General features: G+C 48.2%; 6 protein-coding genes and 1 non-coding gene across 7 annotated transcripts; 5 read left to right on the top strand and 2 right to left on the bottom strand.

Annotated features, from left to right (window-relative positions):
- Positions 1-2,326: 2,326 nt before the first annotated feature.
- On the bottom strand, positions 2,327-4,795 carry FOBCDRAFT_218336 (RNA-binding RNA processing protein NOP9). The gene has a single exon (XM_031176651.3). The coding sequence runs from the start codon at positions 4,743-4,745 to the stop codon at positions 2,457-2,459; it is 2,289 nt and encodes a 762-aa protein (XP_031047784.2). The 5' UTR covers positions 4,746-4,795; the 3' UTR covers positions 2,327-2,456.
- A 2,167-nt stretch (positions 4,796-6,962) lies between these two features.
- On the top strand, positions 6,963-8,379 carry FOBCDRAFT_290295 (uncharacterized protein; the record flags this gene model as incomplete). Its single annotated transcript, XM_059611765.1, has 4 exons — positions 6,963-7,391; positions 7,424-7,477; positions 7,533-8,026; positions 8,080-8,379. Exons 1-4 carry the CDS (start codon positions 7,280-7,282, stop codon positions 8,377-8,379), a joined length of 960 nt encoding a protein of 319 aa, XP_059464452.1. The 5' UTR covers positions 6,963-7,279.
- A 5,575-nt stretch (positions 8,380-13,954) lies between these two features.
- Positions 13,955-15,924, top strand: FOBCDRAFT_271165 (major facilitator superfamily domain-containing protein; the record flags this gene model as incomplete). The annotated part of the gene is made up of 3 exons (XM_031176645.2): positions 13,955-14,305; positions 14,363-14,927; positions 14,987-15,924. The coding sequence occupies 3 exons, from the start codon at positions 13,955-13,957 to the stop codon at positions 15,922-15,924; spliced, it is 1,854 nt and encodes a 617-aa protein (XP_031047778.2).
- Positions 15,925-18,259: 2,335 nt separating this feature from the next.
- Positions 18,260-18,363, top strand: FOBCDRAFT_t81. The gene has a single exon. It is a non-coding gene; the product is annotated as a tRNA-Leu (tRNA).
- A 418-nt stretch (positions 18,364-18,781) lies between these two features.
- FOBCDRAFT_290289 (uncharacterized protein) lies at positions 18,782-20,723 on the top strand. Its single transcript, XM_031176643.3, has 2 exons — positions 18,782-19,042; positions 19,095-20,723. Exons 1-2 carry the CDS (start codon positions 18,853-18,855, stop codon positions 20,606-20,608), a joined length of 1,704 nt encoding a protein of 567 aa, XP_031047776.2. The 5' UTR covers positions 18,782-18,852; the 3' UTR covers positions 20,609-20,723.
- Positions 20,724-20,838: 115 nt separating this feature from the next.
- On the bottom strand, positions 20,839-21,574 carry FOBCDRAFT_271163 (uncharacterized protein; the record flags this gene model as incomplete). The annotated part of the gene is made up of 2 exons (XM_031176642.3): positions 20,839-21,326; positions 21,379-21,574. The coding sequence occupies 2 exons, from the start codon at positions 21,572-21,574 to the stop codon at positions 20,839-20,841; spliced, it is 684 nt and encodes a 227-aa protein (XP_031047775.3).
- A 122-nt stretch (positions 21,575-21,696) lies between these two features.
- On the top strand, positions 21,697-24,158 carry FOBCDRAFT_23374 (uncharacterized protein). Its single transcript, XM_031176641.3, has 2 exons — positions 21,697-22,197; positions 22,251-24,158. Exons 1-2 carry the CDS (start codon positions 22,031-22,033, stop codon positions 24,052-24,054), a joined length of 1,971 nt encoding a protein of 656 aa, XP_031047774.2. The 5' UTR covers positions 21,697-22,030; the 3' UTR covers positions 24,055-24,158.
- The last annotated feature ends 129 nt before the right edge of the window (positions 24,159-24,287 follow it).

Here is a 24,287-nt window from a genome sequence, read left to right as displayed (position 1 = left end):
TTGTCTAGGGGTTGAGGGAAATAGCAGAAGGACGTGCGTGGGAGACCAGCGATTTTTGGTGATAGCTTCTTTGCTGGTTTTCCTTTTGCCCAAGGGCCTGTCAATTTGAACTCTCTAGTTTTCAAATTTTTCTATTCATCGGCAGCTGTACAACATCTTGTCTCAGTATCATAACCACCGGGTAGTTTGCCGGGGCCTGAGTTGCTGTAGACTAGCTGATGGGAAAGCGTGGAGTGCGCTTACACAATGTATCTCGCAGGTTTGTAGCCAGCTCCCCAGCTATATCCGACACACAAGAGGCTTGAACAGGATTTTCAGCTGTCATTGATGCCCCCTATAGAATAAACAATTACTTCTCATTTTTCTCCTTTCAAAGAAACCACCTGTCGTGGCTGAATTGAAGCATTGCTAGAACGTACATTTGTGCCTACCTTCAAGCTCACGACTGTGGCAAGAGTGGGAAAGTTTGAGAGCCATAACATTTCAGCCCTGAAACGCCTCAGAAGAGAAGGAAAGCATTCGCCCTGACCATAACATTGTTGGTTGTTACGTATAGCCGAGTGCTTTGGGGCAAGTCGCAGCAGTGGTCTCAATAGCTCCGATATGGAGTGCTTTTTCTGTGGCGAATTATCGTGAGTTTGGTGGCTCTAGGCACTTTGTCTTACAGTCTTACAGTCTTACAGTCTTCATGTGAGAGAACATTCGCTTCAAGCTACCAAAGGCTGTTGCAGTCGCTTGTGCGGCATGACACTGATACCGGCCTGCTCAATTGACGGGGATAGGATATAATAATTACGTGTCACTTAGCAAGAGTCGCTGGGCACTACCAAAATCGGGTTATTCTCTTCTTTCAACACCATACTTGAGACCAGCCAGCAGCAACGACTTTGCAGAAGCATGTTCATTCTCAGCTTCTCGACCATCCTGTCGTGTAACTCCGGGCAGCCAAAACAGCCGTGATCCAGATACGATACAGGAAGAGCCCTTACTCGGGTTACTTTAACTCCACCTCTCATGAAATGTCATATAATGGTGATAGATGGTGAAAGTGTTCAGGCTTGAAGCTGCTTCAATACCGTTCTTGCATTCAACGCTGCGTCTGATGAACGAAATATTAACAATAAAGTAACTGTGTTGTCTCATTCTAAGAACTATGATATCTTTAGGACGAAATCGATATTTATCTTCACTGTCCAGCCTGATTCCATCTTCTAATATTATTTAAGGCCTCGAAATGTCTGAATGTGAGAAGACGTGTGAAATAATGAACGTTGCAGTGGGTAAAACACGCATGAGCTGCTTGGAAGTAACTATCAACTTGCAGCGACGTCCAGGATAACCCCGAGGGCATTAACCATGTCTATGACGGAACTAGTAGTGAGCCATCTGCTCATCATTTAATGGCAGTCTTAATGACCCTATGGCGACCCTTTGATAGCGCAGTCTTGCAAATTGTCTGTTTCAACAGAGTATCCCTGCTGGCAGGGAGATATATCAACAAGGAAGCGGGAAAGAACTGTGACCGATAACAACGAAGATGGATGAATAACGCTTTCTAGATATGATCTGTGAGTCAAGAGCTTCTGATAAGCCATCGAGAGATACTCGAGGCTGAAATAGCTCATGGGCCAGGGCAGCAACATACTTGGTCAAATGCAAGCCATCTTTTGAAGTCTCCTGGCAAAAGACCTCGAAGGAGCCGAGACATTTGTAGAATAATCCCACGATACAGTATTAGCATGCGTACCAGTCCATCGCTTCTCTCCCATAGTGTTGTTACAGTTCTCGTTGAGGACGGAGAACCCTCAGTATGTTTGGCAATCCATCCTTCTAGCCCATCTGGGTGGGGTGTTCTCCAGAGCAAGGGGGTATTAGCAGATCCATCAGGTGCCATCTATTTTTTTCGTTTCGTTCATCAACTGGGACAGGAATGCGAAATTTGACACTTGAGAAATCATTCAGGGGGTTAGTAAGGGAGAAGTTCAATGCGAACACATGAGTATGTTGAACGTGACAAGGTTTGAGGGATAAGAGGTAAGTCTCGTCTGCTTGATAATAGTCAAGACAAGTAGCAAGTGCTATGTCTCTATTCGAACGGATTGAAGCGATAAGCGAAAGGGGAGAAGAGAGTCGGAGTGAGAGTAGGAGTGAGAAGCGTGCAAGTACAGCTGTTATTTAGTTTTACCGGCAACAATCCTTTTCATATGTCCACACAAGTTGGTCCCCATTTTAACTTCGACGTGCTTGGGATATCAATCGAGGAATATTCACTCGATAATGGCGATCTTGTCCTTTCCCTGGCACAACAATTCAGGGATAAGGGCAAGTATAGGAACAGAAAAAGAAAAGACATTATGCAAAGGTCGTAGCGACGGGCAGGTTGAATGGTCGCAATGCAATTATGTTGGCTCAAGTTTGGGTATCCGTGGCCACTATCTATCCCAGTAACAATTGTTTTACTCCTCAGTCTCCTCATCTGCCTTGGCTTCAGCAGATTTGTCCTTCTTCTTCTTGTCTTTCTTTTCCTTCTTTTCCTTCTTATCCTTCTTGCTCTTCTTTGTCTTAACTTTCTTGTCTTTCTTGCTCTCCTCCTCCTCACCATTAACTGCTGCCTCCACGACGTCATCTACAACCATCTTCATGTTGTCCTCAGTAATATGCTCTTGAGCGGCAGACTCTTGGTCAGGGTGCTCTTCTACGACTTCTGGAACCGGCTTGGCAGGTGGCTTCTCCCTTTCTGCAACCTTTGGTCCACGCTGTGGCAGACTTGATGCAACGTTGGCGTCCACCTCTCTCATCCACAACTTCCAGTCTCCGCGACGGGTCTTCCACATATCACCCTTCCAGTTGCGCCAGACACTTCTACCCATCCAGCTGTCACGCAATTCCGCCTCATGATCGCCCAAGCGTGCCATAAAAGCTTCCTTCATATGGAAGGGAATACTTCGCTCCTTGCCTTTGCTAGGAACCTCAACGATAGCATTGATGAGGTTATGACCGAACTGGGATATGGCGAGTTCGTGAGTATGAGGCAGTATGGCACTGGCGATAGACTTGTGGAAGGCAGGATTCGAAGAAGATGTAGCAAGGGCAGTGGTAAGGACAGTAACGGTAGGCATGGACGTAGTGGCAAGGCGGACGAGAGTCTGTGGCTCGAGGGCAAGTAATGATTCTTGCACACCCTTTGTCGGTCCCGGAATGGAAAGGAGAGTAGTCAGAAGTTGAGCACCATGGGACTGAATTGCGTACTCGTTTTTAGAAAGTTGCTGGACATCTTTCTTCTTCTTCTCTTCGTCTTTCAAACCGCACAGGAAAATGACCAGGTCAGCCGGTGTCTTTCCACATCCCTCCTTGAGCCCCTTGTTGAGTTTCTTGATCTCGTCGTTGGCACCGCGGGCATTGCACCTCTCAAATAGCGTCTTGAGAACATTGAGCCTGGACTTTGCGACTAGTTGAGGCACGGTTGGTGTAATCTTCTCAACGGCCTGCACCAGGTCATCTTTGCTCAGTCGATTCAGGACTCGTATAGCAGCATAACACGAAACATCATTTCGGACGTAACCCTCAATTCTGGGGAGAAAGATGTTCTGGTTGAGAGCTTTGAAAACTTTGCCAGGGCAGTGTGTGATGAGTGTCTCGATAAGTCGTGAACCGATCTGGTCATAGATCATGCCGTTAATGAATTCGGATGCTTCTGATGAGCCGTCGCTTAAAGACTTTGGAGCGCCGGGTAACAGCTGGAATAGTAGAGTCGGCTGTTCAGACTCAGCCTTTTGCTCGGTCTTGTTGAGTGTCAGGTCAAGCTCAAGGAGAAGCTGGAGTGTAGGGTTTCCGATAGGATGTCTGGCAAGCACTCGCAAGGCGGTAGCATCCATCCCTGCCGTTGAGTCTTGGATGATCTTTTTTGCTGCCATTGAAAACGATTCGGGTACTGCCCTCAACCCTTGGTTCGCCTCATCTGTTGCTGAGCCTCCCGCCACTGAGATTTTCTCCTTCTTCTTGCTCTTGATGAGACTTCGCACCGATGCATCCTCCAAGGGTCGGCCAGCCAAGACCAATAATAGTACGCGCAGAGTGTGTGATGCGAATCGATCGGTGATGAGGTATGATAGAGCGCCTTCGAGCTCGTCGAGCGTAGCCAGAAAAAGATTCTCCATGGACGCCTCGGGCTTCTGCATGTCAACATCGGTGCCCTTGGTATCAAGCACATATCCAGAAAGCTCTTGTGATACCACACCAGCAGATCGCAAGAAGAGCGCCTCACAACAATGGCTCGCGAATCGGTGCTGTACCAATGAGAGAAAGTGCCCACCGAAAGCTTCAAACAAACGCTTCTTTTGCGCTGTGTTCGACAGTTGTATGAGACGCTCCATCAATCGCGAACAGGACTGACTACTGGCTAGTTTGAGCTCCTTGCCCTCCGCCTCCTTCCAGACGTTTTCCAGAAAGATGTCGCGATCCTCGGTTGATGGAAACTGATTGAGCTCTAACAGTTCGTCCGCGCGACGGAAGTATTCCTGCTCTTCTTCTGCGAGCATTCCGAAAAACTCCTTCTCGCCAAGGCCATTCTGCTGAGGATCCTGGCCATCTTGGTAGTCGAAACCAACGGTGTTGTCGTTGTCTTCGTAAGTGCGCTGTCGCTTGTTCTCGCTCTCGTAAGTCTCGTGCTGTTGTTCAGCTTCTTCGATTCTCTTTCGCTTCTTCTCCTCGCGGCCAGCGCCACGTCTTGTTCTGGGCTTGGGCATTTTGATTGACTTGATCTGAAGAATGTCGATCTGCGCAAGTAGATAGAAACTTTTTGGTGGGGCCGTTCATTCGTCTTGACTTTTCTAAAATTTTGGCTGGCGCCAGATAAGATGTTATCGATAAGATAGTCCAAACACCAAGTACAAGACATGATCTTTACACAAAATTTGTAACGCACTTTATTATGCCGAAACATGAAACTTGTATAAAATAAAGAAACATGTGTGTCTAAATCCTCGTTACGGATTCCTCGCCCGGACCCTGGTAACGCCATAGCTACCCAAGCAGCTGGCTTCATGAACCGATGCAACAGCATCAACACTTTACATGCAGATTAAAATTAGACGATGTCTTATGACTCAGAGGTACTTGAAACTTGCGTAACGGTGGCTACTTATATCTTGGTGTCGATATGTATAGCCTCACTCTGGCCCTTCCATACGATCAGTCGACGTTCTGGACCCGTATTCGTGACTTGTCTGCGGGCGTAGGCATGAAAGTTGCACTTGGCCCATTCGTGCTAGCAAGGGGATCTTACGTGAAGACATAGATTCCACCTCTTTCTTCAGGCTGTCGTTCACAGTCAGCCAAGACCGAAGAGAAACAGGGGCCCTGGCAGCAGTGCTCAGTGTGGCGTACTTAGCGGCGGAGACTGGGTACTTTTATCATGGATGTCTGAGGTTCCTTGCTCTCGATATCACGACGAACAGGTTGCCGTCTTCCCTGCGGCTTCTGTGCAATCAAGAACCAGTAAAGGGGGTGATCATTTGCAGTATGTCTAAAGCTGCCTCTTCTATGGTCGTTTCGAGCGCTGACAACTGAGAAAGAGATGATTACCTAGCAACTGTCCAGCCGTTGAAGAACAAGTATCTCGACTGGCTGTGAATTTCCGTTACAGATGATCCAAGATGGAAGCGAGCCGCTAAAATAGTGCTGAGCTTTCCCGATGCTGATCTGTCCCCTGATTAGACTTGAAACGCATGATCGCCAAACTCATTTACTCAGAGTAAGACGAGAGCCTGTCGAGAGATATTGTTCTGAAGAATTGGAGGTAGCTTGAACTGTCCGGCAGCCGTTGTTGAGAATCTCTACATGGCTCAGGTCAAACCGCGGATTCATACCTTGCTGATGACCATCGAGCTCTAGTTTTCCAACCTTGTCCTGACCATGCCCTCTATCATCTCCCAGACTTTGCTTTTTCTTCACAGATGGGGCTAGAAAGATAATTTAGCGAGTCATTAGGACGCGTACTGCTCTTAGAACCTTTGGCCTGGCGAGTATAAGAGGGGCGTAGAGTAGCAAGCCAAATTATCGTCTATCACAGTCAGTACCCATCGGATTAATACATTTCGTTCTCTTTCCATAACTCAGTTCCGTATCCACAAATGGCCCCATCAAAGAGTCCTAGTCCTGTGGACGCCTTGATTGTCAACATCCCCCAGGAACTCGAGCCCAAGGGCCCCAGTGGTACTGTTATTATACCAAAAAGTCAGTCCAAGAACAAGAAAGCCGCCGCCTCTGGCGAAGCCAGCTCCAAGGCCTGATTTTGCAACCAAATCCATCGAATCAACACACAAGACCACCCTTTGGGTATTGAGCTACGGATGATGGTCAAGAAGCACGAACAAAATATGCACGGTAAAATATACGAATGGTCATGAATTGTAAAGGTGCGCATGAATCCCCCAATGCCGCCTTCTAAAACCATTCTGACTGTAATCTTCCAGTTTGAAGCATCATGGTTGTCAAAGATCACAGCAAAGGAATTCATGGCTCTGAGAACAAATTCAAAAGCTGTGGTTATTCAGGTAGCACCAGGACTTTGACAGGGATATAATTTTGATTCATTTAATGACTTTACATTATTTAGATAGGATAATAGACACTTTATTGGAGCATCGAAACATTGAAAATCCTGAAGGATAAAAGTGCCAATATATCGTCTTCCTGGTGATATAACCTGAATGACATCGTCTGAATAGTGATAATCCAACGCGCTTAAATAAGCGCGATTGTTGCACAAACACGTAGATCATTTATGAGAAATGGGGCCTGAACTGTTATAACTCAAGTCAGGGGCCAGTAACTAACCTGATACATCCAGGGAACGGGTGGGTGTTGACGGATCGTTGTGATTGGGCTCGATCCGGTCTATCCTGGCTGACAGCGCCGATTATGTACGTGCTGTGATTTGCTTTTGCTTAGCACAGCCCATCGACCTGCAGCGACAATCTTGCGCCTGACTCGACCAACAACTTTGCATAGAAAAGAAGGCAGCTGCAGCTGCAGTTGCGGTGTGTTATGTCGTTGTATAATGGTGGCCGAGATGGAACTGGTAGTGGTAGAAATGAGCCTCATTGCATGCCCAAAGGTACCGCAATGTTGTGTGTCCGTCGTCAGCGTGCAATGATGTATGAAACCAGCGAAGATAAAAAGGCTCTCTTGGCCCCCGTCAATTGATCTCACCAAGCTTGACTAGGGAGCCATTGCGCAGGTAGAAAGCAGGTGAATTGTTCGATCGCAGCGCGCCAAAATGTCTCGACCTTGCCAGACGAACGCACCTGAAGGCAACTTTGTACAAAAGCCAGCCAGTGAGCCACCACGGAGTGAGGAAGCCGGTGCACCAAGCATGAGACCTGGAATAGGTATGAGATATTGAATATGAATATCACCCAAGTACGGCAAACATCTGACTTCGGCCCAGATCTCGAACGCCAAGCAGGAAGCTGGGGTATGTTCCATTCATGTCCTGTGATTGTTAGCATGCGCTGATATGTGGTATCCAGGAGGAGAAAGAGGTTGGGTTCGCATGTGTCGACAGATACAGCAAGACAAGAGGCACATGGTCGCACCCCGACTGTCAAACATAAGCTCGCGCTGTATTATGCTTCAAGCGAACCGCATGGTGACTCTTTATGCCGAGGCCGAAAAAGCATTCGAGTTGGGTAAAGAAGATGTGAACTCAAACGAAAAGTTTGTGGAGGAATACCTAAAATATTGTAAGATAAAGGATAATGGCGATTACGATCCATTTGCTGGACCGCAAGCTGACACACTCACAGCACAGCTGCTGCTTCAAACAAACCAGGTACTCGCACTCGACAAGCCAGGCAGTTATTTCTTGAGGAATCTCTTACCTTCCTTCAGAGCTATGTTAAAGGGAGGGAGTGGCAACTACCTTGACGCGCCGATGAACGACTGGGCATCGCTCTCGCAACCAGACAGGCTTGACCAGCTCATCTGCCTTGCCGCATACACAAGGGTCGGCAGAACCCTCTTTGTAAGACACTCCCTTGCGCCATCCGCAAAGTAGTATGTACTGACATGTCCTAGACACCGTTCCTATCAAGACAAGAAGAGGTTGATGATAATGATCAGTATCACTACAACGAAGGGGCCATACGGTTTATTACCATCACCATCTTCAGCTCCATTATCGCCGTGTTTGCTTGCGCTCCAGCCGCGATTCAGTCCCTGAATGTTCGATCAACAGTTGGTGAAGTAGTTGTGTATCTCGTGTTTGTGATCGTGTTTGGCTGGCTGAGTCAGGGACTGATTTTGGGACTTGAGAAAGTTTTGCTCTCTTGTCTTGCCTACGCCGGATTGATGGCAACCCTTCTTCGAGGGGGTTAATATCGTGAGAGGGACGGATGGAACAGAGGCTGGAGGATTGGAAGGCGAGTAGGGGTTAAGATTGGACTGTATCGGAACGACTTGGGAAGCCGTGTGTAAGAGAGTGGATGTATATTGGACAATCGTTTGTAGAATCGCATTCCTTGAGACTCCTCTGTTAGCAGTGATGTCAATGAGGTAGATGTACGGGAACCATGGCTAAGAGTTCGTGTAGGGAGGCCACGGTAAGACAGCTCAGATGTCGAGATAGCGGACTTGCCTTCTGAAAGACCAAGAAAAAGCAGTAACGATAGAAACAGAAGCGAGACTCATCGCGTAGCATGAGAGACTATAAGCACATGACTTTGATTGAGATAGGGCTGTAAGGTGTGAGTGAATGTTTGGAGACGGAAAGGAGACAACACCAGGTGGGCACGGCAAACTATCCTTCCGATGCGGCTCTGCAATAGGTACAAGGGGGACATGGAAGATGAAGGTACCGTTTAGAAACAACAAGGCGCCTTCTTTTATTACTTCCTGGCAGAATCTACGATCTAGGACTATGAACCCCTGAGCATAGACAGACCTTCTTAGATTGCGAAACCATGATCGATCTTGTTCAACAGTGCATAGAGCAGTTCACCCATTACCGAGCGTCCTACTACCACACCGAGACACAGCCAATCCAAGGCTTACTCAGAACTCCCCTCTGTCGCGCGAAACACGAACGCGCTTAAGGTTGTTGATACAGTTGTACTGGAAATTAAAGAGTACCTGAGCGACAACTGACATGGTTTTGCTGGGAACGGGGCGAGAGAAGGCGGTGAACTGCAGTCTTTGGCCGTCACCTTCGTACCAAGACGCAATAAAGCCGCCAACGTCGAGAACTTGGACGAAGTCATCTTTCAAGAGCCATTGCATGTTTAATCGGCTTTAGTGCAATGGGGCCAGGTTCCTGGGGCGATGGGGGTACTCTGCAGAGTGTAAGCACGGTCTCGTCGCCACAGAAACCCCATATCCAAAAACATCTTGACGTCAATGTGGTTGTAACCGATGATCCTGGGGTCTGGCTGTGGAGTAGCGTAGCCTTTACTCGGTCTGTGTAGATCAATGGCGCAGAACCGAGTTAGGCCAGAATGGTTCAGTTGAAAAGCATTGATAGGCAGGTAGATACCTGATGAACGCACGCATGCATTGATCTGTTTCGGCGTTGAAGGTTGAAGGTATCCCGACAATGAGCATGGATACTGCGACCATTTCTGCTCTTGATGAAAAAGAAAAAGAGGCAACGGGTGGCTGGTTGCCTGAGGGCCCCTGGCCCAAGACACCAATAACAACGGCTGATAGAAACTCGAGTATTCATCAAACAAGCCTTTCCTCCATTGTCGTTCATTGGCATCACGCAGTTATCCTCACTAGTGTCCTGTTAGCGATACCAAGGTTAAAACCGCCTACTGATATCCTTGGCGATAGATGATAGAATTGTGCGCAACCGCGTCAGAGACTGCACTGCGAGAGGCCGCAGACAGACCAAACAACAACGCTTTCGGAACCCAATACACTATGGCGAAACAATCTATCTGTTAGTTGGAAGTTCCCAGCCTTGCAGGCGGTTCCTTTTGATTCGATTCGGTAAAGTGCCCTGACAGTACTGCGTAATCCTAGACCGCCTTTCTTAGGCAGTTCGAGGTCACTGCCATGCACCACGCTGATGCTAATCCGGACATCAACCATTTGTATATCCTCAAAACAAAGATTAACAAAGGCAACGTCAAATCGAAACTTCACCTAAAGTTTGATTGTTTCCCATTCATCATTCGATGTTGTCGGATATGCTCAGACACCAGACCCATGTCCTTTCCCAGCAATGCGATTCGCACATGACTGACGAACGAGCCTGTTACCCGGATCCTTCAGTCGCCATTATGCTCTGGCTGCCGCCTGGCTTGACCTCAGATTGCCGCACTCGCGGTAAATCAGAATGAACATTATATCGTTGCCTGCAGGCATTTCGAAAGGTCTATGGTGCTGCATGGACAGAAGAAGATGAGGGGACTCTCCAACCCGATTGCTTGTTGGGCGTCAAAGGCGTTGAAGGAGACACGCTTATCCCATTTGGCAGTGTCAAAAGGACGAGTTGGCCCGTATCGCAACAAAGATGAATTCAGCAAGTGCAAGAATGAATGCTTTGCTCAGACCCGGGAGGAGAAGTTTGTTGGTCTCCTTATACGGGGGACTGTCGTTAAAGGACTACCTATAACCTCGATCCAGGGGTTGACGGTCGGGTCTTAATAACGGCATCCATCCATGGCTCGGACAATCTGAATGGCGCAGCGGCAGTGCCCTGAACCTCCACTGCCCCAGTGGGAATTTGGAGTAACTTGGAACCACCAATGATGAATCGCAGGAATATTATGCACGCAATCTCCAACATTTCCCGTGTCTGAAGCGCAGCAGTATTCAGTCGACTAGCATGTTGCTCAAGCCATTGGATGTTGTCAACTCTTATTATGACCAAAAAAAGGCTTTCAAGGTTGGAGCAGAATGTGCTGGGATGAGCATTGGATAATGCAGTGTTATTACCTGAATATCCTGTTTTCCAATGAAAGGAGACATTGCAGCCAGGGTCTGGACGAGCTTCCTCCTACGAGCCTGTCTGAAGGCATCGGATCGAAAATGGACTCTACAGTAATGCCAATGCACTGAAAGTGGATGCTCATTCTGGTAGGTATCCATAATTTGGCTACACCTGAAGAACAATTATACCAGGGGCTCTCGTCAGTTAGGAGGCATTCCTCCATCTCCTGACCAGTAGGTTACAAAAAATGGTCATTCGAAGGGGCCCAAAAACAATTCACACTTTGACTTCAAGTCGAGCCTTCACAAAGCTCAAGATCTCAGGCAAGAACACGTTGAGATAACGCTCAAAAACCTGCGAGGACAGGAGACTCGCTAGCAACGGATCTCCTTTGCGAACAATGACATTGTCAGCAATTGAACTCAACTTTGAAAGGGACCTCTAGCAAGGTCTGGTGGCGAATTTGAAAAGACCAAGGCATTCCTGTCGACATGTTATTTCCGGGTGCTCCAGAAGTTCGCGTAACACCTGAGCCTCCGAACTTGACCCCCGACGTCCAGAAGACAGACGGCTAAGGCTTTTACAAAACATGTTGGGTCTTCGTTCCATCAGCCAGGTGGTCGTGAATCACCCTCCTCCTGGAGGTTTCGGGCAGCATTATGGATCTTACGGTGAGCAGAGAGTTTTGACACGACAGTCGAGGTTGGAAAGATGAATTGCCAGCTATGCTCTCTACCCACCCATACATCCATCCATCCATCCATCATGAATACAGCCCCGCTGAGGCCATCCTGTGGACGCCTTTTTCCATCAACAAAATCAGCAAATAACCAGCCTCTAGACATGAAGCATTCAACAGTACAAAGAGCGGTGAATATAAAATACCAACGTGTTTTGCATCTCAATCAACTCAGCCTCACTTTCATGAGAGGATGGCCCCTTGGAACGGCCGGCTATCTGCGAATCTCGAGCCGGTGAAGCCAGAAAGGGAGTCATTGCCATCTCTTGTTACCCGACCAACACCCTCACGATGCTCGACGTGTTCATCGCCCAATGACAAGAAAAAGAGGATCTGCATCTCCCGGTGCATCTTTATCACGCACATGAAGTCTCGAGCAAGTACTTTTTTGTATCTCTCTTGAGGGAGCGGTACGGCCCGTGTGCCGCAGATTATTGGTCTACTTGGGCGAGGAACAGATATTACCGAGGTCACACGACGGTACACTTGTTCATGATTCGTCTATCAGCTATATTCGTGGTTCAAAATGTGGCACACAGCCCTATGGTCGACTTTTCTGTTTAGATTGAGCCGCACTCAGAGGTCAGCCTGAGCCACCCAGCCTGATTCTGAAGGACATTTCTTGGCCGCGCCAGACGAGTGCTCGATGCGGTATATGACACTGTATGCTGTTGGTCGACGGTTGGATGTATTGAGAATACACGCGCGGCTAGGGGACACTGGTGAATTCTAGAAATGCCTAGAGAACACCAATTTAAGTACCATATGGTCTTGTTGAAGATACGAACCTTTTGAGTTGATCCCTTATCAAAGACGTCCGTCGCGATTTTAGACTCTTACATACTTTCATATCAGATAGGGGCACTATTGATAGCCAGGAACTCATGAGGTTTCGAGGATAGATCAACAGTGGCGCGTCTATATCGTCTGTACCAGGCGCCCAGTAGACACTGTACATGTGAAATCTGAAGAAAGAAGCTTAGTGAGCATCTATCTAAGTAGAGACTGTTTCTTTCCCTGGCTAATGACAATGTGCTTGCGTGGTCCGATATTACTAGGGTCATTGGCTTATATATATCTCCATATGGAGGTCGCCAGACACCCATTTTCATCATAGTTTGCGATTTCATATGTAATTTTCGAGCAATTGATGACCATCATTATCAATACCAGTCCTGGAAATCTAACATCACAGACACCGCAAACAGTGCTAACATTCTAGTCCGAAATATGTATGCCCAGCTTAATAAGTAAGCGGACCTGGTTGCCTCAATGATGGTCTGACGAAGAGGTTTGGTGAGCAAAGAAATTCTCAGTAAAGAATACCGCTTATTTTCGACCGTTCCAGAAATACGTCTATCTTTGACGTTGTGAGACAGACGCAAAGCCACGAGGACTAACGGGCTCGCCGAGAGCTGAGATTGCAAGTCCTACGATAGAGATGAAGAGAACGCTAGAATCGTTTATGGATTAGTACATCGATAGATCCAGAGTGTTGGAAACTGTAGGGCTGACACGTAGATCAAGCTCCGGTCCGAACCAGATCCGATAAGGAAACATGATTCATCAAAGGTCAGACCGATAGACGTAACGTTTTCCATCTGACAAGGAACTTTTGTGCGCTTCTTCCAGGCGGCTAGACACATTCAGCTATCTCAGTAGCACGGCAATGTCAAGAGCTTCGAACTCATTTGGTAAGCCATATCGATATCTCGGCGAGATAGATCAAGGCAACAATGCCAGCACTTCTGACAGGCTATTAAAGCATTATATCGCGAATGGCTTCTATTAGCGGCGGGGTGGCGCCGGTAGGGCAGAGAGGCGGCCGCCCCCATGACCGAGATACCCGATGAGGCTCAATCAAACATGGCTGGAGCTCTGATAGATGCTAGCAATCACTAGTTCCTCCATGGGCTGAGCTGAAGTGGAGGGCGCCAAATCGCTGGATCCTTGTGAAAATCAATGGGGTGCCCCTAAGACAGTAACTTGTGGCACCTCGGTTGTTGGACTCGATATTTGGAACCTCTAAGCAGCCTGAGGTTGGAAGTGTTGGTTGTTCGTGCATGTCTAGTAGGGGCTATGAGGCTGGCTGACGAGATGTTGATGAGCCTGAAGTCAGCGGTGAAACACGTCTACGCTTGCGTTTTGGTGTTGTTATAAGATGGGTTGGTTCCTGTACATCAGCTTCTGACTACCGATGAAAATACAATTAGTCTTTGTTTCTTTTCTACCCCTGATTATAATCGACAACCGAAACCACGTTCCCTTGGTTCCTCAGAATGGCTGATAATGGACCCAGCAATGGCTCTCCTAGTGATCTAAAACCCGATGACAGGACAGGAGATTCTTCTCGCCAACAAGACAAGTTTTCCCCTGCCGACTCCATACCAGCTACCCGTGCTCTGGACGTGATCGGGGCAGAATCAGGGTCTTGTACACAGATTAAAAGTGAGAATGCGATTGGCAATCTTTCACCCTCCTCAGGCCCCTCGTCCCTCCAACTCAAGGAACTAAATGAATTACCTGCGAGTTTAAGTCGGGGATGGCGCTTCTACGGCGCTTTTGGTACATTGTGTCTTGTCACCTTCATCATCGCTCTTGACTCAACCATCATTTGCGTTGCATTACCTGTAAGCTCCTGATATAAGATCCTAACACGAGTCCTCGCTAACATGAAACGTTCAAAGACAATTGCAGAAGACATCGGTGCTACGGCTATCGAAGCCTTTTGGTGCGGTACCAGTTTCCTCCTCGCCTCGACCGTCGTTCAACCCCCTGTTGCCTCCCTATCTCATATATTTGGCCGTCGGCCTGCATTGCTCGCTTCTCTCACTGTGTTTGCGGGTGGTAGCATTATGGCTGCTCTGGCGAAGACTATCGCCGTGCTACTCGGTGGTCGGACACTTCAGGGCCTTGGCTCTGGTGGCATCCTTGCTTTGACATATGTTATCGCTACAGACCTTGTGAGCCTCAGGGAGAGGGGTAAATGGTTCGGCCTTATCTCCCTCAACTGGGCTATCGGAAGCATTCTTGGTCCCTTGATCGGCGGTGCTCTCGTTGAAGTGTCCTGGCCCTGGCTGTTCTGGATCAATTTGCCATTCTGTGGTATTGCCTATATTGCTATTCCTATCACAATGCGCATTAAGCGAAAGGGGGATACTTCAGTCAACACAAAGATCAAAGAATTCGATTGGATCGGGACTATCATCTTTGTTGGCTCTTTGACAAGTTTCCTGATCCCTTTGAGCTGCGGTAAGTTGCCCCTGCTGATACAGTTAACTCTGTAACTACTTGTTGATGATTATCTATAGGTGGCATAATGTATGATTGGAGCAGCCCCAGGACCGTCGTACCTCTTGTATTCGGTATTCTGGGACTCATTTCGTTTGGTATTCACATCAAATTCTGCAGAAAGTACTGCAAATGCGACCCTCTCCTACGACCCAGTCTATTCACCTCCCTTACGGCTCTCTCTGCATACTTTGCTACTGTTATCCACGGCATAACGGTATGGTGTCTTCTTTACTATGTTCCATTATACCACGAGGTCAGGGGATCATCACCTATCACTGCGGGTATTGCTGTCATGCCATTTACTGGGACGGTGGCTCCCGCTGCTGTCATAGTTGGGCTCCTGATTGCCGAGACGGGGACATACAGGCCCTTCATATGGGCTGGATGGGTTCTTGTGCCCATTGGAATGGGCTTGATGCTGCTGCTTGATAATCATACTGAAACCTTTAGATGGGTACTCATCTACCTTACCGGGGGTCTCGGTCTCGGTATCCTCTATTCAGCTCAAGCATTTGCTGCTCAAGCTTCAGCTTCCAATTCCGACTTGCCATTCGCCGCCAGCTTTTATGCTTTCTGTCGGTCTCTGGGTCAAGGCATCGGTGTTGCTGTCGGCGGCGTCACCTTCCAGAACGAGTTCCGCAAACAAGTTGAGAAAAGCCCGGAGTTTGCTTCCAAAGCCAATGAATGGGCCAAAGATGCGTCAGCGTTAGTTCAGATCCTCAAGAAGTCCCCCTCTAGCATGCAGCTCATGAAGGACACTATCATCGATGGATATATTAATGGCCTTCGAACCGTCTGGTTGGTACTAACTTTACTTGCATGCATCGCTCTCTTGGTGTCACTCGTCTGTGTCAAGGCGAAAAGCCTCGATCGTAAATTTGAGACTGAGCATGCTCTGGACCAAGCAGGTCCTAAGGAGAAGAAAGACCAAAGAGTCCCGGAAGTTAATGTTTGATAGAATATGGGAATATTTCGCTATGTATCTCCTGTAGTGCTGGAATATTGCTTTTTGAATAATGCAGAATAATTGACTGACTTCCCACAGTCCTCTTATCGCAACATAAATCAGCACATGTAAGAAATATCGAAGTTCTTGAAGTTGGTACACTGATAGATGACTGGGGCGAGGAAACATAGCCATGTGCGTAGCCCAACTTATTTATCTCTTTCCTATCTAGCCATTTCCCAAAGCACCAAGAGCGCTGGCAATAATCCCGATGAAAACCCTCTTCAGGTATAGTATCCTTTGGGGGAATAGCTTATTCATGGTGAAAACCAAAGTCCACAACATCATCCATAGACCGAGGTATAGACACGATGCTTTGGCACAAGTCCGGGCGATCGAGCTTCGCCATACGTTTAGCGATAGCATGGGTTTGGCAGTTTCCCTTAACACCACTATGACCCGGAGCCCAAATGAGAGACAAAGCTACTCCTAACCGCACTAATTCATGAGATCGTTGTCGAACTAACGAGTCGAGAGGTGGTATTGGGAAGTACTAAATCTCGGAGCACCGCGAAATAGCCTCTCTCGAGTTAGAGAATATGGCAACTCTGCGTATACTAGAAGTCGGTTGTTGCGAAACAACGGATATAGCTGCTTCGAGGGCCCCAGTGATGTTCATGACTTCGACATCTCCGATATGAGCGTTGTGTCCTTTCACTTGCCAGCCTATTTCCTCCTAGATAGCCTTGTCCCTCCCCAAAGACTTATCCATTAAGACAACTGCACCACCGCCATTGACCACATTTGCAATTGACCCATCGGCCCACAGGGTCAAAACATCAAGGTTTCGTCTCGACCCGCGTCAATAGCTAGGCTGCGCGCTTGGCATTTTGCCTTAGGTACCATAATTGCACCTGCAAATGTTTCGGTATCGATCTCTGCAGGGGGGGGGGGGGGGGGGGGGGCATGGTGGCTCTCTGTCGAATCTGTCTCTCTTTCTTGTTAAATCGTTCGCAATCTTTCTTGAAAGACTTTCTCAGAGGTCCATGGGTTCGTCGTTCCTCTTCTATGACTTTTTTTTTTTTTTCTTTTTCGAGCTGCCTCCTTCGCAGCAGACCTTTTTTTTCCTTTGCCTTTGCTTCTTCTGCTCTTGTTGACTTGTGAGCCGAGCCATTCTCATGTGCTACATTGTCCGAAAAATAATCCTCCGTAAATTAAAAGAGAGACAGCAGGTCCTCTTCTAGCTCCTCCATCTCCTTGCCTTCTCGGGGCTCAGGCATCGTGGTGGTGAGTGAAGGGTGTCTTTCTAGGAGCTCAGTATCAGGAACAGACTGAGTCGCACAAGCCTCTAGGTAGAGGCTTGTGCGCTAATTTTATATGAAGGAAGTTGCAAATTTGACTTTTGGGAGCATATTCTTTTTGTGTTATATGTTGCTAATGCACACGAGAAGGTTCATTATAAGAACCTACCCAAGGGGAGGCAAGAAAACTTAGGACCTCTAACCTAAGTGACAAAAAGACTTAGGTATAGTTTAGTTTAGATTTTGTGTACCTTAGATTATATACTTTTGTCACCTAGGTCCAGGGTCAGAAGTTTTCTTGCTCCCTAGAGCTACCTTATATTTAAATAGTAAACTCTGCTTTGCGTGAATCTCAACGCAATGGAGCTTCGACCTGATAGTTCAAGGGGAAAACCTTGTTCTCCTCTGCTTAGTTTAAGAGTATTAATTCTTATGGTCTTAACGACAGCCTGCTTACAAATCTTTGGATCCTATCTCATGAGAGAAATTACAGTTAAGAACATCCTAAGACGCGGAGTGTAATATAAGGTGATACTGTAATAAAGCACAACATTTAGGTTAATGCCACTTTCTTTAATGGCATAATGCTATCTTGTGCAGGAGTATTAGCACTTAAAGAACTACTACGTATTACCCTTTTATTATATAAAACCTTTAACTGGTTTATTAACCTTTTAGAGTTTTATATCTCCAGGCGATGCCTAAAGTATATATAATAGGCACCCCCTTTTTTTTTTTCTCTAGTGCTTTTACAGTCCTTAATAAGTTTAAGGAGATATAAAATATTTAATAGACAGTAATTACGCCATTAAGGCAGATAATCCTTATTAGATTTTAACTTCTGTGATAATAGCTTGCTATAGGGCCTTGCTGTTTAAGTCTTTAATAGAAAGCTATTAAACTTAATAGCCTCGTATAAGGCTGAAGGCAAGGGAGGGCGGGGGCGATGGAATATTCAATGACAGCTTGGTGGTTCTAGCAAGCTCGTCTTGAACATGTGTCAAGTTATTCATTTGATAACTTTTCGAGTAATAACGCATCAAGGCAAGATGGCCGAGCGGTCTAAGGCGCTGTGTTCAGGTTCGATTAGAACTAGCAACGATTCGCAGTCTCGAAAGGGGCCTGGGTTCGAATCCCAGTCTTGTCAGCTTTCTTTTTCTCTGGCTTCAACAATACGAGGTCTTAATTTTTAGTCCCATCATATTCATCATGCCTGATTATGGTACAGGTAGGCAGGCTTAGGAGGCAATAAAACTTAGGACCTCTATTCTCAATAATTAAAAAAAACTTAGGGAAGTCCAGTATATATTAGCAAGCCTTTAGACCAGTTGATTTTGGCAACCAAGCTTAACGTCTTAAGTTTTCTTACTCCCTGAGGGCAGACAACCGTAGATTCGTTCCAGGTAATGGCGTCACCGGCGAGGCCAGTGCGAGTCCCCCCTGACTTCTAAGTTCAGGTACCGCCCCTCCAAATCGGCAGGTTCCTCTAATAGCACACGCGCTTGTCGCGCTTCGCGATCTCAACTCGTGTAAATTGATGCTCGCTTCCTTCTCAACCGGTTCATCTCGTTTCCTTCCCCATGTTCTATTAATCATCACCTATAAACTCACGAATGTCTTGGACTCTAAACACGAAATGGCAACAGCCTCGTCTTGTTCGAATCTCTCGTCGCCGTCATCTTTTGTGACGGCGCATGATGCTACGCTTGATAAATCCACGGCCGCCAGTAGCCCCGTTCATGAGAACCCATGTCCCTATCGCGATGCGCGACAACTGCCCCGCGACTTGAAGGCGCATTGCCAGATTTTACTCGAAGAGCAACTGTGTATGCTGGTGCTCGCTCCTCTTAATGGTAACTTACACTCACAGCTCGATAGATGGTTCCGCGATCAATCTCCTCAATAGCATTGCCGCCTCTGGTATATCCAAGCACACTCCTTCGAAGAAGCACGTCCTTGTTCCTCCTCCAAGCCATCTCGCTCTATTAAATACTCTTGTTATTCATCCTCTCCACACCACCCGTGCGGAGAAGAAGGACCAGCGTGACGTTGCCTCACAGGCTCTCGACTATTTGCGCAATATTCTTCTAGTTGCCGGTCCCATTAATGCCGATCTCAGAACAGCCTTCCAATTCAGCTCTACACCACGCTCAGGTCGCCGCTGGGATCAATATGGACAGGGAAACGATAGTGATATATCAGACACGGAATCAAATGGCGACGACGAACGACTTCGAGGCAAACTTGCCAACGACGGTAGCATATGGAACCGTGGACAAGACTTTTGGTCAACCATTGGTTGGGCATTCAACTGCAGCACGTTATATCCGAAGCGATGGCAATACTGGAAAGCCTGGCTAGAGTTGATGTTGGATGTCTTGGAGGCCGACTGGAACGAGCGCGAGCGATGCGACAAGGAGGCGCAATTAGCCAATGGCCCAGAGAGCGAGCTACCCCGTACATCACGCAATGAATCCATCATTGTCATGTATATGGAGCAACAAAACGGGCGACAAAATGGAGCTAAAGGATTTGTCAAAGCCATATTTGCCGATGGAGGCGAGATATCGTCGTCTGCCTTCCGCGAGGTTTTTGATAAGGAACCCAGAGGCCCGAGCAAGATGTCTAACAAACGAAAGCGGGAACAGGTGCTGGACCTGGAAAACGACAAATTTGGGGACTACTTTGATGATGAATCAATCTCTTCGGGAGTTTCTGAACCACCAACGCCTCAAAAGCCTAAGGACACGCGAAAACTCGGCGCAGCAAGTGTACACTCGCAAGGGCTGGTCGAGTCTGTCGACATACGCCTTCGTCTGTTCAGATTACTTTCTGCGGTGACATGGTCACTCCGAAAGCCTTCCGAGCTTCATCGTTTATATGAGGAGTACACTGCCTCCCTCAAACTTCTCCCACTCCCTATGTTTACTCTTTTTGCATGCCAGAGACCAAATCCCCTTCTATCTGAAGCACATATTACCATCACCAAAGAATTATTCGATTTATTACTGCCATCATCGTACAAAGATCCTTCAAAGGTCGACCCAGAAGGTGACGCAGAGGGAAGTTTGACCTTGTCAATGTTAGAACAGTGTTTTGTCCCTCATCCGGCGAATACCGTAGCTCTGGAAGACAACGCGAAATTGTCCCTAGTCGTTGAAGACGCTATACAACTTCTTTGGGCATGCGATCTAATGGTTTATTCTGAAGAGTTTGAAGAGGCTGTTGAGAAGGGCATCAAAGCTCGAGAAGCAAAAGCAAAGAAGCGGCGTACTGGGAAAGTTAAGGGTGATGAAGCCGACGCTCTTGCGCAAGAGATCCTGACTAATTCAGGTGAAAGAATTCGGTTGCTTTTGGAAGTTTTAAAAGCTTCTCAGGAAGCGGAGTCATGAGACGGTTAATGGGGTGATGGTTCTTATTGGTTTTCTGGTGGTAACGTACATATTATAGACTATCCAGTGCATGAACATAATGCCGTAATGAATGATGATACCCAAGATTCTGCCGTTGAATCTGTTTCGTCTCTTTCCGCGACTCTTGTACATTGTTGCTACATTTAATATGGCAATCATGGCTTGCTGGACCAGTTGAGCCGGTCAGTACTTAGCTGAAGCTCTATTGCTCAACGTTTCTTGGCTGCTGTAGGACTCCAAGAAGTTGGTTGCCATGTCTCGCCTGGTGCTCTGGCCTTGGCCGTAGCCCAAGGATCATCCTTCTTTTCAGCCTCTTCTTTGGTCTTTTTTGCGCCCGTGTCAGTCTGCTCACCACTCCTGGCGTCTTGTTGTAAAGGACTAGCCTTCGCCGGTGAAAGCAACGGTGCCGGCGCAGCCTGTGGCGCCTCCATAACTCGCGGTTTGGCCTCCCATCGAGCATCCGCCTCAGCAGCAAGCTTTTGCATCCTCACCCGGCGCAAAACATCGCTGTGTTGTTCCTCGATGCTTGGAGGTTCTTCTCGTGTATGCCGTAGCCATTGGTGCCATTGTGGGCTGACCTTTACGGAAGAGTAGTGTGTTGATCGCGGGTATTTAACAATTCTTCGCCAGCGCTCATTACTCTCAGCGCCTCTCGTGAGTCGAAATTCCCAGTACGTGTTACCTTGAAGGTCGTAACCTGGTGGCATGTAAGTGGGAGGAGAGTGGTGGAGGGAAGATTAAAAACAAACCCGCGAGGAAGCGCTTGCGCCATGGCAAGCGGAGAGCTTTCCACTTGTACCAGGCCCGCGCAACAGGCCCAATCTGATTTGTGGCCATGGGCTTCTTTTGTTTCAATTTGTGACCTTGAATGTCACCAAAGGATATGGGGGGCGCAAATGTTCTGGTGAAGTCTTGAATCCATGACACACACACAGCCACTTTCATGATGCACCAGCCACCTCACCCCAGCCACCTCATAACTCCCAGTCCACGTCATTTCATGGTGGGCTGGATGCTGGGGTCGGGTGCATGCCGCCCAATCTTGCCTGCTTGAACGCAAGCTGCTAATCCCTTGGATACTTACTTACCTACCTCGGATACCCGGGACCATCCTATTCTCTCTTCCTATTCTTCTCAATCAACACTTGATTTCTATCCTGGAAGTTGACCTTCAAGACAATTACTTGGAGACAGCTTCATTTGCTTTGTCGAGAATCGATACCCATCCCCTCCCTGCGTTCAAGAAGCTGTGCGACTTTTGCGACAGGACCGTACTCTCTACGTCGCTTACCAGTGCAAACGCTTGAATCTCAACTCGTACCTGTCGAGATACAAATCTAATTCCTTATTCCTCAGAGCGGTTGAATTGCTATTTCGAGAACCTATCCGAGAGCCGTCATCATGGCGTCCGTGTCGTCGCTGGATAAGGACTTGCGCAAGATGCGCCTTGAGAAATACACACCAGCAGCGGCGAATGAAGCTCGTTCATGGATCGAAGATATTCTAGGAGAGAGTCTTCCTTCCTCCGATCTCCTCGAAGGACTAAAAGATGGAGTTGCTCTATGCAAGTAAGTCACCTCAAGGCTGGCGATCATGAATGCGGGACTTACACAATTCTCAGACTCGCCAATCTCGCCCTACCACCTCCTGGGGTTCGGTTCAAGCAATCGGCCATGCCTTTCGTACAGATGGAAAACATCTCGCTATTTCTCCGTGCTTGCCAATCTCCACCACTGAACCTCCACCAACATGATACATTCCTTACTGTCGATCTTTTTGAGCAGAAGGACCCAGCGCAAGTACTTCAATGTATCGGCGCATTCAGCAGAGCGGCCCATGCTGCTAATCCTCAAAACTTTCCCACCTCGATTGGACCTAAAAATCGACCTGAAACGGTTACTCCACAAGGAACAGGTTCAAGGACACCTACCGGGACACGCGACAGGGGCGCATCCGTTACGAGCAACAAGTCGCCTGCTTTTGGACGCTCTGCTGCTCTGCCACATCGAACAGGTGATTCGGGCTCTGGGCGGTGGAGTCCTACCAAGAGCCCTACCCCGAAGAATGGGCCCGAATCTCCTGGCGCCGTTAGCAGCTGGAGCAAAAAGGAGCACGAAGGTACTACTGCACCGGCTTGGAATATTGCACAGTATGGTTACTTGGGGGGCGCTAGCCAAGGTAATCTCGGTATATCGTTTGGTGGTAGGCGACAGATCACCAATGCTGGTCCCCGCGTGCCAACTCTCGCTGAGAAGGAGCGCCGTCGAAAGGAGGAAGAAGAGCGCGCTCACCGTGAAGCGGACGAAGGGGATAGGCAGCGAGCTGAAGAGGAGGATCGCGCCCGAGTTGAGGAAGAGCTCAGGTGGGAGCAGGAAACAGAACAACTCCGAGAAAAGGAGCGGCAGGCTGCCGAAGAAGAGAAGCGAAGATGGGAGGAGGAGGAACGGCAATGGAAATTGACAGAAGAGAAACGGCGCAAGGAGGAGGAAGATGCCGAAGCCCGACTTGCCGAAGAACGAAAAAGCGTGAAGAATCGTGGTGATTCTAAGCTGACGGGGCAGTTCCTGAGTCAGTACCGAGCCGACCAAGGAGCATCACAACAAGACGGTGCTTCAGAAGATGACTACAAGAACCGTGTGAAGCAGTTGGAGCAAGAGTTGGAGCTCGCTCGACAACGAGAAGCCGAGTATGAGCGAGAGCGTCAAGAGAGAGCTCAACGTCAAGGAAGCATAGAGACAAAGCCAACTCCTAAGCCAAAGCCTAAGCTGGTATCCAGTCCTCCAACACGTTCTGACTCATGGTCTAAAGACGAGCGAGAAGTTCTGAGGACTCGGTCTCCTTTCAACAGAGAACCCTTTCAAACAAATAACGCTCCTGTATTACCCTCAAGGTCACCTCGCCCCTTGCCTGACCCGACTGCCCTTCCCCAGGCCAAGACACAGAACACGAGCAGCCGGCCCCTTCCGGATCCCGCCGCATACTCCTCGAGACCTACACCCGCCGCTCCCAGCCGTACCGACCGCTTTCTATCAAGTAATCCAGCCCCTTCACCACCTGCAGCCCAGGCGACTTATTCACGCGAACTGGGCGCCACAGCCGAGCGCGATGCCGAAGACCAGCGCCGCGCACAGAGCCAGAATAAGACCAAGGCAGGTGGGTGGGCCTCCAAATCACTTCTTGAACGAGAGATGGAGATGGAACGTCAACGGCAGCGCGAGTGGGAAGAGGCACAGAAAGAGACTGCTGCGGCGGTGCGCTCCAATGAAGGTGTAGACGGAATCGGCGGTGGTATTGGTGGTCGATGGGATGTTGGGCAATGGGCTGGCTATACAGGTGGTGACAGCCAGAATAAGGGGTCAGTGGGTATCGGAGCTGGTCGAAGACAGATCGTAGGACCTCGGCCGCTTCCTGAGCAACCAAGGTAAGGTGCCGGCCTAGAAATAGAAGCGATTGCGTTGCAACTCAAGCAACGAAGTACTGGGCTGATCGAGGGGTCTGTCAAATTTTGATCGATTGTGATGGCCTCTATAGAATTCAAACTATTTCAACAAATGCTCACGTTCAATGCTGGACCCCTGGTTTAATTATATCCGTTGTCCATACATATCCATGGCCATTTGGTCAGTATCATCAGCCGCTTGATAGAAAGGAGAAAGAG

This window comes from Fusarium oxysporum, chromosome III, assembly GCF_013085055.1.
Source record: "Fusarium oxysporum Fo47 chromosome III, complete sequence".
Taxonomy (NCBI): Eukaryota; Fungi; Ascomycota; class Sordariomycetes; order Hypocreales; family Nectriaceae; genus Fusarium; species Fusarium oxysporum.
The sequence above is the reverse complement of the archived record's forward strand: the minus strand, read 5'-3'. Positions and strand labels throughout refer to the sequence as shown.